The 19,545-nt window shown below is 41.7% G+C and overlaps 3 protein-coding genes across 7 annotated transcripts; 2 read left to right on the top strand and 1 right to left on the bottom strand.

Annotated features, from left to right (window-relative positions):
* The first annotated feature begins 1,793 nt into the window (after positions 1-1,793).
* On the top strand, positions 1,794-4,810 carry lsm14b (LSM family member 14B). Its single transcript, XM_049021643.1, has 9 exons — positions 1,794-1,985; positions 2,146-2,309; positions 2,402-2,537; positions 2,998-3,174; positions 3,391-3,468; positions 3,782-3,943; positions 4,030-4,168; positions 4,264-4,431; positions 4,508-4,810. The coding sequence occupies exons 1-8, from the start codon at positions 1,865-1,867 to the stop codon at positions 4,427-4,429; spliced, it is 1,143 nt and encodes a 380-aa protein (XP_048877600.1). The 5' UTR covers positions 1,794-1,864; the 3' UTR covers positions 4,430-4,431; positions 4,508-4,810.
* A 180-nt stretch (positions 4,811-4,990) lies between these two features.
* On the bottom strand, positions 4,991-7,783 carry LOC125747003 (proteasome subunit alpha type-7-like). Its single transcript, XM_049021658.1, has 7 exons — positions 7,468-7,783; positions 6,836-6,962; positions 6,489-6,613; positions 6,020-6,142; positions 5,644-5,763; positions 5,378-5,440; positions 4,991-5,138 (listed from the first exon to the last, which is right to left on the bottom strand). Exons 1-7 carry the CDS (start codon positions 7,561-7,563, stop codon positions 5,052-5,054), a joined length of 741 nt encoding a protein of 246 aa, XP_048877615.1. The 5' UTR covers positions 7,564-7,783; the 3' UTR covers positions 4,991-5,051.
* A 158-nt stretch (positions 7,784-7,941) lies between these two features.
* On the top strand, positions 7,942-18,886 carry LOC125746994 (calcium-responsive transactivator-like). 5 transcript variants are annotated; one of them, XM_049021638.1, is made up of 11 exons: positions 7,942-8,255; positions 9,468-9,544; positions 9,721-9,805; positions 11,100-11,244; positions 11,723-11,923; positions 12,182-12,343; positions 13,915-14,016; positions 14,381-14,473; positions 16,567-16,689; positions 17,493-17,620; positions 17,709-18,886. In XM_049021638.1, exons 1-11 carry the CDS (start codon positions 8,187-8,189, stop codon positions 17,733-17,735), a joined length of 1,212 nt encoding a protein of 403 aa, XP_048877595.1. In that variant the 5' UTR covers positions 7,942-8,186; the 3' UTR covers positions 17,736-18,886. The 5 variants fall into 5 exon arrangements, with proteins under 5 accessions (XP_048877595.1, XP_048877593.1, XP_048877597.1 ...); XM_049021636.1 differs by having other exon boundaries at positions 13,915-14,067; XM_049021637.1 differs by lacking the exon at positions 7,942-8,255 and adding an exon at positions 8,263-8,449.
* Positions 18,887-19,545: the final 659 nt, after the last annotated feature.

Raw genomic sequence — 19,545 nt, 5'->3', positions numbered from 1 at the left:
GGCCGTTGACCTCGGTTCGCCACATGAGGACATTCTCCTCACCATTCGATTTTGGGAGGCGGAATGAGAAATTAAAAAGCAGGAGTTCCAGGCCCAGCTTCTGCGTCTGTAGGTTTGGAACTCGAGGCAGATAAGGAGATCACGCTCCAGCAGATGAGCACAGAGTCCCAGAAACCTTTACCGCCTCCATGGAAGCTGAGCTCTCCTCCAGCGTCTTTCCAAGCTTCGATTCAGCAAGGCCACGATGATGCCAGCTTGCCCGAGGCTGCTCCGCAAACCTGGTCTTCCATCCATCTACCCGATCTGTGGGCATTCAACGTGAGTATAGGTACATCAGGTTAGTGCCTGTATTCAGGAAAAATGAAGTAGAATTTATCTGAATGAACAGAAAGCAACTACCCTTGTAAAAATGGCCACCTTAGTAAACTAATTTGTATTAATGCGTCAATCGGTATTTGCCCCCACTCTGCCTCCCCGTAAAGTCAAACTGGCGCACACTGCTGGAAGCGACTTGGCTCATATGGCATCTACGGAAACATTGTGAAATTGTGTGGAAAGAATGTCACTATTGCCATGAGCAGGGGCACCTTATTTTGGCCTGTCCCACTTCGAAATGCAAAGAGGCTCATGATGCGACAAAAAAGGTGCATATGGTTGCTCACTTGGGTAATGTGGAACCACCAAAAATGTGGACACAATTTGGACATACAGTCCCAGTACAGGGTGCCAGTGGCAAAACTTACTGACCAGGGTGGGGAAAGGAGTGCTGTCAGTAAAATTTGCCAGTCGAGGGAAGGGGGGTATCATATTGGCAGACAGATTGGCCAAATTTAAGGAGTTTAACCATTCCCTGTTTTGTCATAGTACCAGGCTGTAGGACATACTATGTCCATGCTAAGTCTATACCTTTTATTATTATTTACTATTTAGAAATAGAGCTGAATGAGCCTAGAAAGAATATAATAAATACTATTGGACCAAGACTTAGACTTCAACGATTCACTGGGGATAACCGTGCGGATAACTTAAAACGGGGAATCACATGTGCAGCACTAGACAGGGACAGATTGAAAATTCGTGTAAACACCTAGGTAAGCTGGTCAGCACAGAACGGCAAAACGCGTCTGGATATTTACGTAGGTACGTAGTTTAGGTGTAACAACGTTTCTCAAAACTGAAAATCCAACTGTAATACAGCAGTGCGCTAGACACAAAACAATGGCTTAGATGCAGCAAGAATTATTAAAACAATTATTTACCTGCATACTACAAAATGCACAGCACAAAATACATATCCTCGTTGATTAAAAATGGCTTTTAATGTAATGTGAATTGTCGGTATTTACGAATAAATATTTAATTTGCCCACCGCTGGTTCCATTACACGAAATATGTACGCAAAATAATTCATGAGATTTTGGAGGATCTAGAACGAAAGTAAACGAAATACAGGTTACAAGCAGCGCTGTATTAGGAAATATGTTTAAAATGCTGTGTTGCCAACTCACGTATCTTGCGTGACCAACGCGCTCACGAAAGAAATCTAACGGTAAATCTATATTATTCCAATATATACCTAAGCTTAGCTATATTAAACGCGCTGGGGTACTTTACAAACCCTACAGATTACTTACAAGTTAATAAAGTGTTACATACATGTAAATGCGAGCAGACTTGTCTCGAACTGAAAATCTCATGCCAGCGAGTTGACCAAAGTTGGCAACCCTGAAAATGTTAATTAGCGGACGCGATCGCACCTGTTTCCTCGCAGGGCCTATAAAATAGACGGGGCTTCATCAACTCTGCCTGGAGTGGTTTATGATGCTCTATCAAATTGCAAGCTTGCGCTGAGATTACCGTAGTTATGAATACTGGAACACCTTATATAGGGAGTAAAATAAGCTTAATATCTAAAGCTCAGATTCGCTATGAGGGCATCTTGTACACAATTGATACGGATAATTCTACAGTGGCCTTGGCAAAAGGTGAGCGTCGTTTGATAATCGGGTTACATATTCATATGTAATAGAATGTTTGCTTATTGGTCTCTAATTTCATTTTATAGCTGCCGTTTCTTTAGATGCGTGTATTCGGTGAAATTAAATATGTCCAAGTATATGGGTTTTCTGCTTTCATTCTGCGTAGTGAGGTCCTTTGGTACTGAAGGGCGTCCCACTGAGAGGCCGGTTCCACCGAGAGACGAAGTTTATGAATACATAATCTTCCGTGGAAGTGATATAAAAGACATCACAGTTTGTGAGCCTCCAAAACTTCTCCATGGCTTACCTCATGATCCCGCCATTGTTCAGGTATATATGAAATGTTGATCTGTTTCTCCTTATTTGTAAGCTTTTCAATATGGAAGCTAAAAAAAAACACTCCGCAACTGGTGTGTCTTAAGTCTTCCCTTAGCAATGCTTCAGCCGCTTACCAGCCTCAAGCATCCTACAGTCCTTATAGGAGCATGATACCACCCTACAGCCAGCTAGCTGCCAGCACTTTACTCAATCAGCAGTATGCAGCTGCTTTGAGTCTAGGTAAGTTGGAATGTTTTTGCTTGCTTATGTAGTCAAGTTGGTGTTGGGCTGGCTTTGCCTTCCTTTTTTTTCTGTCATTTAAGTAATGTCTAAGGGGGAAAAAATCCCATTAAAACTGGAGATGCCTTTGGGCCAGTAGATGGCAATGGAATGGGTTGAGGCTTAAATCCCAGAGGATGACCAGTGGCACACATTTCAAAACATCGCTTTTTAACTTGTGTATCGAGGCTAAAAGAGGTCTTGAGCTGAAGGTTATATATATATATATATATATATATATATATATATATATATATATATATATATATATATATATATATATATATATATATATATATATATATATATATATATATATATATATAATATTAGAATTTTTTTTTTTTTTTTTTTTTTAATGGAAGCTATAGAACAAACGTTGGCGAGATTAGTCATCTAAAGTGTGGATATGTCATTTTAGGGGCAGGTCTTCATGGTCTCCCAGTGAGAAGAGCTCCTATGGTAGAGCAAGCTGTGCAGACTTTGCCAGCTGAAAGCTCTGTGCAGAAGGTCCTGCCTTCTGCTCAGCAGCAAGACTATGAACCTGCTGGTGCCGCTCAACACCAGGACCGCCCCCCAACCCAGAGGAGGGCTAATAGTAAGTTCTGCCTTTCAACTTTCAAAATGCTACTTCACATGGTTCTCCTAATTAAATTGAATGAATTGTTTCAATTGGGGGGGGGGGGGGGGGGGGGGGAGAATCTGGGAGTAATAGCCTTGTCTTTGGGGTAATGTTTGTCATGCCTCTAACACTGCCTTAATTGGCATTGGGTTTTGTGACATCAGTGTTTTGAGTCCTGGAATTCCATTGAAGGTCAGATGCAGCGTGACCTTCAAGGATCTCAAGGGCAGAGCAATGAGAACATTCGAAGACCTCAGAGACGCCGGCAAGGTTAATGGTGCAAATTCCACCCAGGATTGTGTTTTGGTTACCATGCCCAAACTGCACATAGCAATGATCTTAATGATTTTTACTCTTCAATCATTCAGTCATTAAAATACTTTTTTGATTCTGATGCAAGTGGTAAGATTAGTCTGTGGAAGATGAATTCAGAAGAGGGGCAGCTCATATTGATGTCATGAAGTTAGGTGTAGCTTTGATTTTAAATGTCCTGTATGTGTTGCCATTGTCCTTTGTGGTATGTGGATTTAAATTGTAGCACTATAACTGAAAGGCAGGTTTGCACATGCCCCTGCTGAATTAGGAGCTAGACGACCTAGAAACCGTGGGAGGGGCCAGATCATTGTGGAAAGCTCAAAACCCAGCACTCTCCAGTTTGAGTCAGACTTTGATTTTGAAACTGCAAATGCCCAGTTCAACAAGGATGAACTTGAAAAGGAGTTGCAAGACAAAGAGGCTGTCAAAGGTACATGTCTGATGTTCAGCCACTCGAGGTTGTCATTTGTAAAAGAATCACTGCTGTTATTGGAGAACTTTTTCCTTTCCAATCAGAATCGGAGGAAAAAATCGACTCTGGGGTTGACACTCAAAATAGTGAAGGGACGGTGGAAGAGGACCCACTTGGGCCCAAGTGCTACTACAACAAAGCAAAATGCTTCTATGACAACATTTCATCAGAGTTGAAGTCCAGGTTAGGTTTGTGTGTGTGTGTGGGGTCCTAACTTCTCCTAATTGAAGGGGTCCAATCGAGTTGTTAAAAGCATGCTAAACTCGTTTCTCTCGCAGGAGAACCACTTGGGCAGAAGAGAGGAAGCTGAATGTGGAGACATTTGGAGTTCCTGGCAGGTTCCTTAGGGGTAGGGGGTTCCGTGGGGCCTTTAGGGGAAGGAGGGGACGAGGCATATCCCCACGAGGCCAGCCTGTGCAGAGAGTAGGCAGTGGAAGGCTGTAAAGGTTTGTGTGATACTCACTAACAAGCCTGACTTAATCCCATTACTGGTTCCACACTAATCCTAGATGTCTCTTTCAGGTTCCTTTTTGCCTATCACCAGAGTGGGTGGCTGCCTATGCCAACAAATTAAATTTTGGATTTTTTTTTTTTTTTTGTGAGGGTGGGCTTCAGACACTTGAAGCTTATTTTTGGAAGCCCCCCCCCACCCCCCAAGGGGAAACTTTTTTTTGTTTTGTATGATACTATGGCTTTGTAGTTTGTATGGTATTTAATGGGGGAAAAGGTCAGCTTTGTAAAGGTGTGTACTGATCCTTTTCGTATGTATACAGAATTATGTATGCAGTATAATTATTTGCAATGGATTAAACCCATAAATCTTTCCCTAGGTGTATAGACAAGTGCTGTTGCAAAAATTTTATTTTGTGAGATTTATTTCACCAATTGCCAATAAAACTGAGTGACTATGGGCCAAACCAAAAATCTGCCTTGCTCTTAGAAAAAGCACAGATGAGGCAGCGCATGAAAAGCATTGAGTGGAATGATGTGACACAGAATGGCAGGTCATGAAGCAATGAGAATTTAATGATTTAAAGGCACTTTGACTCTCCAAATAGTGTCCAGACTACGCCTTCTTCTTTTTCTTCTCACTTTCTTCCTTTTCTTTCTCTATCTCTGAGACGTGGAGTTCTATTTCTTCTGGGCTCAGTAGCTGTCAAAAGAAACATGAAAACTGGTTGGTCCATATCAATTTATAATCTTACTGAAATTGAAATGAGTTACTCAGTGGTGTTTTAATATAGATCTGTAATAGTACTGTAGTGGTGTATAGCTAACATAGCATTACATAACTTTTTAAGTTGTTTAACCGAACTGCGTTTTTGTGAATTTTGTTTACAACCAAATGTCCAGCCCAGGCTTAGCAAGTGAGACAATTCAAACTCAATAAACCTTCAGGGGTTCGTTGCGCTTCATGACTGCAAGCTCAATGTTCTTGCCTCCAGACTGTACGACCTGGAAACGAAAAGATAGAAATTGTAGTAACAGACATATGTAAACTGGATGTGTGAGTGAACCAGACCTACGCAGTTGAGACTGATCTTCTTTTGATTTTACTTATTCATGGTGAAGAGCTGATGCAAGCTGTATTAGTTTGTAATAAATGGTAAAATTTGCTTTGATGGTTAACATGTTTCTCTAAAATAGCGACTGGTTACCTCTAGTAGTGCTTTGATGGCCAACTTTATAGTTTCTTCATCTGACTCCATGTCTTTCTCCTCGTAGTTCTTTTCCAGAAATTCTCGTACAGTTTTTGCAGATCTGCCAATGGCATTGGCCTACAAAAACCATAAAGCAGAGTGAGCAGATGCTGACCTTTTGCCAAGGCTAATCTATGACACAACTCTGCATAAGCCGCTACCCAATTTTCACTTTAGGAAGGCACGTGGATATATCCAGTGTGTTTTATGTTTGGGCCATGCAGTATTGCAGTGTAGCATGAAAACTGTATTTACCTCAGCTAATCATCATGTAAGTTTGCTATGATAGCTCCAACACACAGGCCTGGGCTAAACCATGATACTTGGGGCCTACCTTCCATGCATGATATGTCCCAGAGGGGTCTGTCTGGTACAGCTTTGGCATCCCATCAAAGTCAAAGCCCATGATGAGGGCAGAGATCCCAAAAGGTCTACGGCCATTGCTTTGAGTGTATCGCTTAATGAAGAAAACGGGCCATGTAAGTTAGGTTAATAACCGAGAGGATAACTTGGTTTGGTTTGATTCTGGAAAAACAAAATTGCTTGTTTTATTATACCTTTTATTATACATGCCACCATTCACTGTGTTAACCATGTCTTGTCAGTCTTAACTATAAGCCAGGGGATTAAGTTAAAGTGGGGTATGTTTCCCAAAACATTTCCCAGCATTAGCAACTTACCTAGATAGACCCATTCATCTGAATGGCTCCTACTATGCAAGTTGCTAACAGGAGTTTTTGGGAAACATAGCTCTGGATGGGAGAATAAAATCCCCTGGCCTTCCTAATAATTATGATAAAAACCTGTTTGATGCTGGATATGAAGCGCGTTATGTACTCCACAGTCACAGGGTCCTCCACAGTCAGGCGATGACTCTGGCACTCCACTCTTGCCCTGTTAATGACAATTCTGGCATCTGCTGTAAGTCCTGGGGAGAACACAATTATCATTTTTGGAACATTTGCCATGTCTAAGGTGGTATTAGAACATGAGCCTTTTTGGTGGGTGGTAGGAGGAACTTCAGATGGATTCTGTGTATATATGAGTGTGTGTGTGTGTATGTATATATATATATATATGGAGTGTTTTGTACAGAGAGGAAAATGTCAATTGGCCCATATAAAAGGAATTGGAATCAGATTCAGTTTACCTGCAAAAGCCATAAAAACATTGTCATCCAGAGCGCAGATTTTGCGCACTGTCCTGTCGTCTTGTAGTTTCGCCACTGATTTCTTCTCCACACCAAGTACAACAATATTTTTGCCCCTTACGCCAACCTAAAATATTACAGAACAATATTGTATCTGTGCACTTCAACAGGGCTATAGCCAGGGTTGGAGTAAGGTGAGGTGCAGGAGCTGGAGGTGGGTTTGGTCAATCACATTATTGATCCATCCACTTCAAAGCAGTTTTTTTTTAAGTAATTAGTTAGGTTAAACGTTAGCCAAATCAAGCCCATTTTTATTCAAGGGAATATTTAGCTTCAAATTTTATTTTTGGCTCTCAAAATATTATAGAGGTCCGGACCCCGGCAACCTCATAGCTGGCTACGGCCCTGCACTTCAGTGTTTTCTAGTTTTAAAAACTGTTCATGCTATATTGTGCTTTATACATGCCTTAATACGATATAACCAAAAGTAAAACTGCCAGGCGAATATTGTATATAAACTATAAGATCTCTAACGATAAGAGCAGCTATAACATACTAATTTTGATCGGACTGTAATGGACTAAGTAGACGCTCATTTTTCTGTGAGGCCGTGACCATCCTTCTGCACTTACCGCCGTCGATCCCTTCTTTACAGCCTCCTGAGCGTATTCGACCTGAAACAGGTGACCGTCCGGTGAAAACACAGTGATAGCTCGGTCGTAACTCATCTTTGACAACAAAGAAACACTTTAAAATGAATGAAGTCAGAGTTTTCTGTGCAATCTATACAAAAAGCTGCCAAGGGTCTTTCAATAACAAAACCGAAAGTGAATACTATCAGAAAAGCGCAAATTCACGGCGCAACGCCTCTTCCGGGGATGTAAAACGTAGCCAATGCCAGTTCAGTTAACGCTCGGATGATTTATTGCGTGCGATGTATGGCAATGCGCTCATTTACGTTGAGGAATAGCCGTATTCCTCGCTCTGAATAAAAATGGATATCTGCAGCCTTACTACAGTACAGTAGTAGACCGGGTTCGTACCAAAAACAATGATAGGGGATGTTGTTAGGTTTTAAGGGAAGGGAATCTCTTCAGCATCAACAGTAGTAAGGCGATCAGAGTGCTGCAATGCAATGGAAAGAAAAACGCTATTCAGTTTATGCAGCTGTTAAATATATTTAAGATTTATTTTGACCCTGCATTGGATCAGTCCAGATTTGACCGAACACACCCCCCCTTTTTTAGCTCAAATAACGGGAACCCTAAATCCGTAATAGGAGGTAGCTAGAATTAAATATTAGGTAGTATAATAGAAAAATACGTTTACTGTATATCGCTAAATCAAGACAATGTCCGTCGCGTTTGCTTCGGCTCGGCCAAGAAGTAAAGGAGAGGTGACACAACAAACTATACAAAAGGTAACAGTATCAGACGTCAGCGTTTTAATTTTAGATGGGGTTACACTGGTTGGTTAGTGTAATATGTGTTGCAAGGGAGATGCAGTAATCCCGTGTGAATGGTAGCATCGAAATTTGTTATTGCGAGTGAAACAAGGAAACTACTACAAAGCCAGGTGATGTGCATTGTGGAGTGTACGCGAGTTACGAACCAGGTAACCTTCGCTCTGTAGGCAGTGGGGAAATATAAAATGCAAATCTATTATTTTAACATTTGTATTTTTGTCATTCATTTCACGTTAGTGCACTATTTAAAGCATTAATTATGCTTGTGTATCGCTGCACATGCACACATTTTTATTATACATATCCGATCTGGCGCTGTTACTATTGATACACAGTCGGCTATTTGCAGATGCTACTTTAAATTTGGTTGCAGCATAGTGTCTATAGAAACTATCCATCTATCCATAAGAAAAATACTATCGTTTTGTTTTAAATATTAAAAATATAGAAGGCAGCATAAAAGCTGTACCGAAGCAAGTCAAGATGGTGAAAGTGGCTGCTCTCTGTGCGTAATTAAAGAGAGAGTGCGAGGCTGGATGACTGCCCGCTACGCTCGGTGATAATGGAAGGTGTGTGTCGCACATTATTAGGATGCTGCACTGTATCAGTCTGCCAGTATCCATTGTCCATCTTTTCCACAGACAAAAAATAAAATCAAGACGCTGCCCATCTGTATGTGCCATGATTTAAATTATTATCTGGCAAGCACATGATTGCCACACGTGAGCTTGGCGTGTCTGTCTTCTATGAGGTTTTATAAGGGAAAGGGGTCGTTTTTTGTGTGATTGCAAAAAAAAAAAAAAAAACACTAAAGACGGTGGCAAAAGTCAAAAAGGTCACAAGCATCGCTTTCCTATTAAAATATTGACTTGAAATATTGGCTCAGACGTCCCCTTGCTAACTTATAGAGGCTGAGCAGATGAATTGACCCATATATATATATTTCGGAGTACGGATGATAAAGTGTAAGTGCCCTTTACACGGGCTGTTAAAACGCCTTTCACCTTTCCATTCCTCTGTCCTGTGGACTGCTGTTTTTCACCTGTCTGGATTTTTTTCGATGCTTTAAGTATAATAATGACGTAGCTATTTTTCCTCAAATATACCGTCATAAACAACGTTCGAAAATGATAATGATGGTACTCACACGGTCATTTTCTCTTCAAGATGCTTGATGAAAACCATCACCTGATTCAATGTATTATGGACTACCAAAGTAAAGGCAAAACAGCAGAATGCACTCAGTAAGTATATTTTATTGTTGATAAAATGCATTATATTCATTAGTGTTCTATTGTAATGTGCTTCAGAGAGACTTTAAAACACGTATATATTTAAATTCTCATATATGATCAGCTTCACATTATTTGTACAAGTTAAACCAACTTTTTTGCTGAAGTGGTATCCTATATTTTCTCAGGTATCAGCAGATATTACACAGAAATCTGGTCTATCTTGCTACAATAGCAGATTCAAATCAAAACATGCAGTCATTGTTGCCTGCTGTAAGTACTGTGCCTGATGCTCGGCATGTGTACGTGTGCATGTGTACGTGTGTATGTGCATGAATCATCGAGCAGCACCAGAGCCCTCTGCTGGAATTCCCTCTGCATTACCTTAGTGACTGAATATGTGTTATCATCAGGCAAATGTTCTGTCTCAGCGTCACTGTCAGGGAATCCATCTCCACCTCTGTACAGCTGTCTGATGAAGGCACTCATTTATTTTGTTGAGGAACATGTGAATCATGTGAACGTGGGAATCATTGGCATAAAAGGGTAATTGTCACACTTTTGAGACTCATTGTTGGTATTTGAGTCGTCGCTAAGTTATGATGGCTTATGGGTGGCATCACATGGTTTCATCTCACTAATGTGCCTTTTCCATAGCAGCCATTGACATGAAATAGCCACCGGCATGCAGTAAATTATCTGTCTCCTTGCAGTGAGCATAGTTCAAAAGCACATATAAGCTAGACTAATGCTAGTAGAAGAGCAGCTCCATTGATTTTCCATACACACTTATCCTATTCAGTCTCAGGAGGTCTGGAGCCTGTCCTGGAAGTTATGGACACAAGACAGGGAATAACTCAGGATGGGGTGCCAACCCATAACATGGCAAATAGCATTCACACCTATGGACAATTTGGCAGCTTCACTTTACCTTAGCATGTCCTTGGACTATGGGGGAAAATCCAGAGGAAACCCCACAATGACATGGGGAGAACATGTAAACCCGACACATGTAGAGAAGGGGTAGGAATGAAACCCTGGTCTGAAGAGGCATCACTATGCTTAAGACCTACCCTAAATGCTTGTTAAACCAATGAACAATCATTTACACTAATAAAAACTTGTACAGGAAGTAGCTGAAAACACACATAGCATTGCAAATCTTTGACCCACACATTTTGATATCATAGCTAAGTATCCATCCATCCATCTATTTTTATAGCGGTTATCTAGTATAGGGTCATAGTTCCCTTGGAGCTTGGAAGTACAGGTACAGAGCAGCTGATCCTCATCCATTACAGGGCACACAGTCACACATTGTATGTCTTTTGGTTGTGGGAGGAATCTGTTGTACCTGAAGGACACCCACATGATCTTATGCCACCTGGCAAAATCATTTGATATACAAATGACAAGAGAGATGATCTACTCAAAGATGTTAATTATTAAGATCATTTAAAATTCCGAAAACACATAGAACACATAGAATAAAGCTGAACCAGCTGACGGCCTTGTTCAGTAGCACAATAACGGCATGTTTGTCTTCCTTGCTCTGGTCCCTCCTCAGCCCCCATCCCAGAACATGAACGTGGGGCCTGGAGGAATGAGCCAGAGTGCCAGTGCCCAGGGTCTTCATTCCCAGAGCAACCTGAACGACAGCATGTCCTCCAGCCTGCCCACCGCCTCACTCATGCAGGGTCAGATCACCAATGGTAAGGGCCCCCCTTGCATAGTGGTTGCCATTGAACTCTCTCTGCCAGATTTATTTTTCTACACTGCTAGTGGATAATTTGTAGTTCAGGGTAGTTTAATGTCAGTTTAATACTCTACTGAATGGTTTTTGATAACTCCTGTTCTGGGATACATGCATTTCTTTAGTCACAAATCCATAATTACTCGTATGTTACAACTGATGCCCGTTGATGTACTTGCACTTCACTGTCCTGCACCAAAACTTATTGACTTTTTATATTTAGAGTCATATTCATCTCTTTTGCCATTGGGGGGGAAACTCTAAAAAAAAAACTAAAAGTGCCACAAGTCTTGTGTTTAGTTTGGTTACTTACGGTTAAGGTTAGGGCTGGGTAGGGGATAAGGTCGTGGTTGGGATTAGGGTTTTACCCATGCAATTGAATGGATGGCCCCCATAAAGATATAAATACAAACGTACATGTGTGTGGTGTGTTTCAGGCCCTAGCCACACTGCTATCCAGTCTTCAGGTCAAACAGCTCTCCCTCCAACCTCCATGAGCCTGCCAGTCAGCAGTCATGCTCCATCAGCTGGGTACAGCCAGGCGGTGTCGTCTTCACAGGGTGTTCCAATGCAGAGTCAGGGCCAGTCCATGGGTAGCTACACCTCCCGTGGCAACCTCAACTTGCCCTCCAGCCAAGGTGATTCTCTGTGCCTGTGCTTAGCTCGGGTGGCATTGTGTCATGTAGGTGTCAGCTGATGAGTCACATCTCCACGATAGCTCTCTTGCAGGAAACGGTTTTCATGATTAGATAAATATCAGGCCAATACAAATTACCTTTATTTAGAATGACAAGGCTTCTTTGCAAGCAATTACCAAGAGTTTCCATGACTCAGTAGCATTTTAACTTTCGGTCCCCAAAGTCTAATTGTTTTAAAATTCCAAAAAATTTCCCCAGTAACGATGATGCACCAGCAGGCGGCGACGTCCCATTACTCCTCTGCTCAGGCCGGGAGTCAGCACTACCAGGGGCCTCAGCCAATGGGGATGCTCAGCCAGGGTAACCAAGGAAACAGCATCATGGCGCAGAGACCCATGGCATCGTATCGCACTTCACAAGGTAACCAGCCCTACCAATATCAGGCGACATGAAAAAATAGGCAACTCATACTTAAGTTATTTAGACCATCAAAAAACCCTGCAAGGACACTTTAAATAAGATCTCAGAGAAAAGGCAGAAACGTCAAATTGACAATCCAGGCCATAAGAGGCTTTAAGAATAATAAACATTATATTATAATCAGTATATTACATGATATTAGTTATTAATTATAATCAAATATTAATTGCATGAAGTTCTGCACATATATACATAGAATGTTACAAATTGCTATTTTAATAGTATATATCCATTAAAATGCAAGGAATGAAATTACAGTAAATTTTATAATATATGTCATCCTGGCTACTAAGTGTAAAATGTATATTATGAACTAATATTGTTTCTACGAAGATTATGTAGTATTGAGAGGTTAAGAGTAATTTGAGCAAAAACCTTATTAGCAACGGAACCAGAGCGTCACTGCCAGTCAGCTCGCTGCGCTTGGGCATGTCACTAAGCAGTCTGAAGGGGAATGCTCGCAGGCCTGCGATGGGCTGCATGTTTACCGGAGTGTCACATGCATTAATACATGTTCTAGCGGCAGCTTTTGATTGGGCGTAAGGATCTGTGGTAGCTGACTCTCCTGATCCCTGTTTTTGTAACTCTTTTGTAAATGTTTTGTAAAGATGGGCATTATCAAGATAGATTTGAAAACTATATCCATGTTCACCAGCAAGACGGTGACAAGACAAAATATGGACTAAGGCTGTTACTACCATAAGTTGAAGAATGTACAGTCATTGGTGGAATCTGCTTTCTGTACAACTTCGGGGTTCTTCCTGTGGGTGGAGCTGTCGCACCTAGAAGGCTCTGGACAAGTTCTGAAGTCATCTTGTAGAGTTCCTGGAAAAGGGCTAATAATCTTATTTTATAAGTGACAAGCGAAGATTTGAACTTATGACAGCGGAATGGCTATGGAATCTATCTAGGTATCTAGTTATCTTTCAACATTGCCACATAAATTCTGTAGCCAGATCTTTGTCCCTCTGCCTTGCCGTCAGCTTTGTGAATGTTTCAGTTAGTATATTCATTGCATCAGCTCTTAAAGGGGAATGTAGTACCTGGAGTTTTTGCACACCCCTTTCCCTGCCTTGCTCCTACGTACCATTGGCTTTTTTTTTGTTCCAAATAAAATTTCCTTTAAATATCTAACACATGATATTTTTCTTCTGACACATTTTAAATTTTGTGAACTACAATTAATGGAATGTTACATGAGGCTAACATTTAAAGAGCATAATTAATATTTTGTATCTTGTTATTAAATTGGAAAAAATACATATGTCATTCTGGGTTTGATTTTGCATACACCTAAGCATGTAACTGCGGTTAAATAGTTTGTCATCTACTATTAGCTGTAATCAAGTGGCGTTCATTTGACGCATTCACCACCTTAATAGAAAACATAGCTAACAGTTTACACAAAATTTCTTTATATTACTCATTCACACCCGAAAGGCTTCACTCACCTATAGCCGGTGATGCTGTATATCAGTTGATTAACAAACCTACTGTGGCCTGTCTTGCAGGATCCGCTCTGCAGTACACTGGACAGGACGAATTCTACGGGGAACCATATGGCCACAGTCAGAGCTCCAACGAGCCCATTAACCAGCAGTATTACTCTGATGGTACCGTAACAACTGCAAGCCCCCTACCTGACAAGCCCAGTCACCACAGCAGTTAGTCTTAGCGATTCTGGCCTCTGCTACACTGCTCATTGTTTTCTGAGATCCCCTGTCTCATGTTTCACAGCCTCTACTTGCAGTGTAAGCCCTTGTTGGTATATTTTTGGTGTGCCGAAATTTCAGTTGTGGTCTGAGCCTCATCACCGTTCCCATGCAGGGCACAAACGTGTCTCTTGTAATATCGTGTGTCTGCATGGTGTATGAAAACTCGTTAAGTTCGCGTGATGGTTTTGCACTGCGGAATTTGTACCTTCGGGTTTGACCTCTGGTCAGTTTGTGGCTTTTTCTGTGCTCCTTTCTCCTGCAGGTCACGGGGAGTATTCATACCAGCAGTCCTCCTACGGTGAGCCTGGATATGAGAGGAGCTTTGAGGAGTCCTCACAGCATTACTATGAAGGAGGTACCGCTTGTAGGCAGTGGATCGCACCCTATCAGTTCTGTCCGATGTACTGTTGGCTGAAGCTATATTTTGGCATCAAGTAACATTTAATGTTCCAACATTTAGAAAGCTGTCATCGAAAAAATTTTGTGACTGTTAGGGTAATACTCATATGTGCAGTAAACGTGAAACACTCAGGCCGTGTAGAAACATACCTGTGCCCAGGACTTTAATGATTATCCTCATTGCATCAAGGGGACAGCTGTCATTTAGGCTTGAAAGGGAACTAACGCTGAGATGCCTGCTTTAGGCAACCAACGGAGTTGCAGGTACCGTCATGTAACAAGGATGCGTTTCTAGTGTATTTCATTTGGACTCCAACTTTTGGTAGTTGGAAGCCAAAAACAGCCCAGCTGGTACAGTACCTAATTTTGGTTAGAATTACAGTCAGCCAGCTTAACATTACTACGTTTTTCATAGGAAAATCTATAAAAATATTGAGTAACAAGAAATGTGCAGTCAGAAATTCTCCTGGTATTTGTGGATTCTGGTGGATTGATGATATAGAAGAAGGAGCCTTAATATGAGGGTGAATCAATCCACCAGGAGTCTCCAACCTCCACTATATGGACAAAAGTATTGGGACACCTGGCCATTACACTTACAGGAACTTTTATGACATCCCATTCTAAATCCATAAGCATCAATATGGAGTTGGTCCCCCCTTTGCAGCCATAACAGTTGGCACTCTATTGGGAAGGCTGTCCACAAGTTTATGGAGTGTGAATGTGGGAATTGTTGCCCATTCATCCAGAAGCGCATTTGTGAGGTCAGCCGTTGATGTTGGATGTGAAGGCCTGGCTTGCAATCTCTGATCTAGATCATCCCAAAAGTGTTAGATGGGGTTGAGGTCTGGGCTCTCTGTGGGCCAGCCAAGTTCCTCAACACCAAACTCACCCAACCATGTCTTTAAGGATCTTGCTTTGTGCACTGGGGTACAGTGATGCTGGAAAATTTGGGCCTTCCCCAAACTGTTCCTATAAAGTTGACAGCACAGAACTGTCCACAATGTCTTGGTATGCTGAAGCATTAAGAGTTTCCTTCACCAACCCCTGAAAAACAACCAAATACTATAATTCTTCCTCCACCAAACCTTATAGCTGGCACAATGTAGTCAGGCTGGTAACATTCTCCTGGCATCTGCCAAACCCATCCATCAGAATGCCAGAGAAGCGTGATTTGTCACTCCACATAACACAGTTCCACTGCTCCCGAGTCCGATGGAAGTTTGTTTTACACCACTCCATCCTATGCTTGGCATTGTGCTTGGTGATGTGAGGATTGCATGCAGCTGCTCGACCATGGAAGTCCATTCCATTAAGCTCCCGGTGCAGAGTGCTTGTGCAGGGGTTAATGCCACAGGAAGCTTGGAACTCTCTGTTTTTTGATTGAACGTGCGTCGGTGACTTTTGCACATCGTGCGCCTCAGCACCCAGTGACCCCGTTCAGTTACTTTACATGGTCTGCCACTTTGTGTTCATAAACGCTGCCACTTCGGAATAATACCACTTACAGCAGACTGTGGAATATCTATCCATCCGTCCATTTTCCAAACCGCTTATCCTACTGGGTCGCGGGGGGTCCGGAGCCTATCCTGGAAGCAATGGGCACGAGGCAGGGAACAACCCAGCATAGGGGGCCAGCCCATCGCAGGGCACACTCACACACCATTTACTCACACATGCACACCTATGGGCAATTTAGCAACTCCAATTAGCCTCAGCATGTTTTTGGACTGTGGGGGGAAACTGGAGTACCCGGAGGAAACCCCACGACGACATGGGGAGAACATGCAAACTCCACGCACACGTGACCCAGGCAGAGACTCGAACCCGGGTCCCAGAGGTGTGAGGCAACAGTGCTAACCACTGCACCACCATGCCGCCACTGTGGAATATCTGGCAGGGAAGAAATTTCATTAACTGACTTATTGCAAAGGTGGCATCCTATGACAGTACCACGCTTGAAATAACTGAGCTGTTCAGAGCAACTCATTCTTTCAGGTTTGTATACTTGATTGCATGGCTGAGGCTTTCTGTGTGCTACATCCACAGGAAACAGTGCACAGTACAGTCAGCCACAGGCCTCCTACCAGCAGAGCTCCAGCCAGCAGCAGCCTTTCAGCCAGCAGCAGTATCCCACACAGCAGAACTATGGCGGGCAGCAGCAGGCCTACGGTAAGTCCTCAAGGGCCTTGAATTTAATGGTAATTCATTTGCCATTTGTTCAAGTGTGAATTCAGGTACCTAGGAATTCTTTAGTTTTCTTATGTCCCATCTTGCTCTCCAGTAATGCACACATACAGGTGATCATTTCATTTCATCCTCAGATTAGAAGAAGCCCACACTTCCCCCAAAAACACCAGCTCCCCTATAGTACTGCAGGGTCCAGTCTATGGTAATAATTGACTGATCTATAAATGCTCTTTGACGCTCTGTCTGCAGTAAAGATTCCATGCTTTGTCTATGCTGCCACAAATTTCTATTTGCATCACAAAATTGAAGAATACAAGATGATTGGTTCTCTTGCTGTATTTAGCATGTGGAAAACTGAAATAGCCTAAAGCAGTGAAATTAGCAAGGCAGGTAATTTCTTAGTCTGTAAAAGATAAGCTATTTAACTATGAATTAGCTACTTTTGAAGAAAAAAAAGATGTATGAATAAGGACCTAAGATTTATTACAAAAGACCAAAACTATGATTACTTAATAATTTTTATCATTACTGCAGAAGGCATACAAGAGAGAAATAATATAATATCCTGTGTAGGGCGAACTAAACATGTTTTACTGGACACATGGGGTCTTTGGTTCAGCAGTGAACTGATATGCAATGTCTGCTTCATCCCCTCTCATCACGTGGGCCATAAGAATGAGGGCAGGTGCTGGCTCCTTGCATGAGTGACAGGTATACAGCAGACTTGTGAAAACCTGCCGTTTTACTATGTTTAGCATCTCTTATCCCCATCGTTAATCTCCCAGGCCCGGGGCAGGCAGCGTCCGCGCAGTACTCCAGCTACCAGGCGGGCCAGGGCCAGCAGTACAGCTCGTACCGTCCCTCCCAAGCCACGCCCAGTGGACAGACGCAGAGACCCTATGCCTATGATCAGGTACAGCCATACCTGCTTATGGACACCTGCTGTTGGGGGGGATTCTGAATTGCTAGCTAATTCGTTATACTTGTGGTGTTCTCCACAGAGCCAGTATGGAAATTATCAGCAGTGATTCGCCAAAAGCTCCAGCAGCAGTCGTTCCACAGAGTTTTCACCTCAAAACCATTTCGACATTCCTCAGCTTGTGGGTCTGACTGATAAGCGTGTCGTAGTGCTGCTCAGCGGGAGAGTAGAAATGCCCGAAACTGATCACTCAGTTTTTCATTAGCCTATTTTTTACTGAATAAATGAATCCAAATGGCTGCAGCAGTTCCAGAAGGAAGGATTCTGATTTGTCAGAGCATTGGACAGGATTATGGGGATCTCACTGAAGGGGCTATTATTTAATTAGTGTATTAACACTTGTGTTAACAGCTGGCAAACATCAAGTGCCAGTTTACTACATGGGATGAGTGGAAGGAAATTTCTGAAAGCTGTAGTCTGGGTTTTAATCTGGGTCTTAATCTATAATCTGACCCAAGACACCTGTATTGCAATAGTATAAATGGAGTCATGTTTTGTGCTGGTAAATTTCTCCTTTTTGGATTCATTTTAGCTGTTCTTGGTCACATCCCATCTTTATTACTATCTGGTTTTTATATGGGAAATCATGCATCCCATATTTGCCTGTGGTACTTTAAACAGTATAATTTAGAAGACAAATCTGGCAGTATATTCAGGATGCATTAAGGCAAATGTAAATTATATTTACAATTAGACGTATTTTTCAAATGGCCTGCTTAGTTAAAACTATTTAAAGTAGAACACTTCAAATTACAGTGCGTCATATATTTATTTTTAAATAGACGATTTGTGTACTGATACTAAATTTTCCTTGTTTTAGTTATTTTTAGATTCTGCAGCATAATGGAGACATACAGTATATTTTAACTCCCTTAGAACTGGGATCTTGATTGGTGTGCCGGTATTGTACAGTATAGTATCATTCCCATGTATGTCCTTTTCTGCTCTGAATTAATAATCACATTCAGCGTATTTCAGGAGTCCTCAGCAAAGCACAATTAATCTTGAATCTCCTGCCTTTGTCAGCACCTCTTGTAGCTTGTCATCCTTTTTTTGAACATATGCAGGCGACTTTAGCAATACCACCAATTAGAATTCCGGCAGGATCCGTCAGTCACCATGTACACTCAGACTGCCTTCGTATGATCAAGAGAATGTTTCTCACCTATTCTCATTCTAATGTAAATCCTGTAAACTCAAGGTACCTGCCTGAGTTTGAGTGTGAGTAGTTATACACACACACACATCTCGTTCAACTGGACGTGGTCTGACATGGATTTTGGAGATGCACGTACTGTGGTTTTTAAGCTTTTTTCAAACAGGTTTTGTCCTGATTCTATAATAACCCTAGTTTACAGAACGAGGAAGATTTTTTACATTTATTTCTGTGCCTCTCTGTATGTATCTATGTCTGTATGTGTTTATATGAATGTATTTCATACCTTTGTTACACACGTTTTGTAAATTGTTTACTTAGTTGAAATTGAAGTACTTTGTAACTTGTTTAAATTAGTACCCTTTTCTGGAAAAATGTGGATTTGTGTATTAAGAGTCATGTTTTGTGCATATAGTTTTTATTACTGAATTTCAGTATTGCCACCTCATCTTTCCATGTTCTCCATCCTTACCATAGGTACGGTTTCGATTGCTAATGTCTGCTAATACTTTTCTCATATGAATATCTGTGCATAGGCAATACTTCAACTAACAATGACTGGTGTACAAAGGCATGAGTAGTTGCATTATCATCTTATTATCATCTGATTAGCATAAAGCTAGTCCTGGTGATGAGCTGTGGTTAAAGCGAGAGGGGTGGAGGTATGTTGATGGACAAAGTTTGTACAGGAAAGTAGAATCAT

This window comes from Brienomyrus brachyistius, chromosome 8 (genome assembly GCF_023856365.1).
Source record: "Brienomyrus brachyistius isolate T26 chromosome 8, BBRACH_0.4, whole genome shotgun sequence".
In the NCBI taxonomy this organism is placed as follows: domain Eukaryota; kingdom Metazoa; phylum Chordata; class Actinopteri; order Osteoglossiformes; family Mormyridae; genus Brienomyrus; species Brienomyrus brachyistius.
Note: the sequence above shows the minus strand (reverse complement) of the source record. Positions and strands in the feature narration are given on the sequence as shown.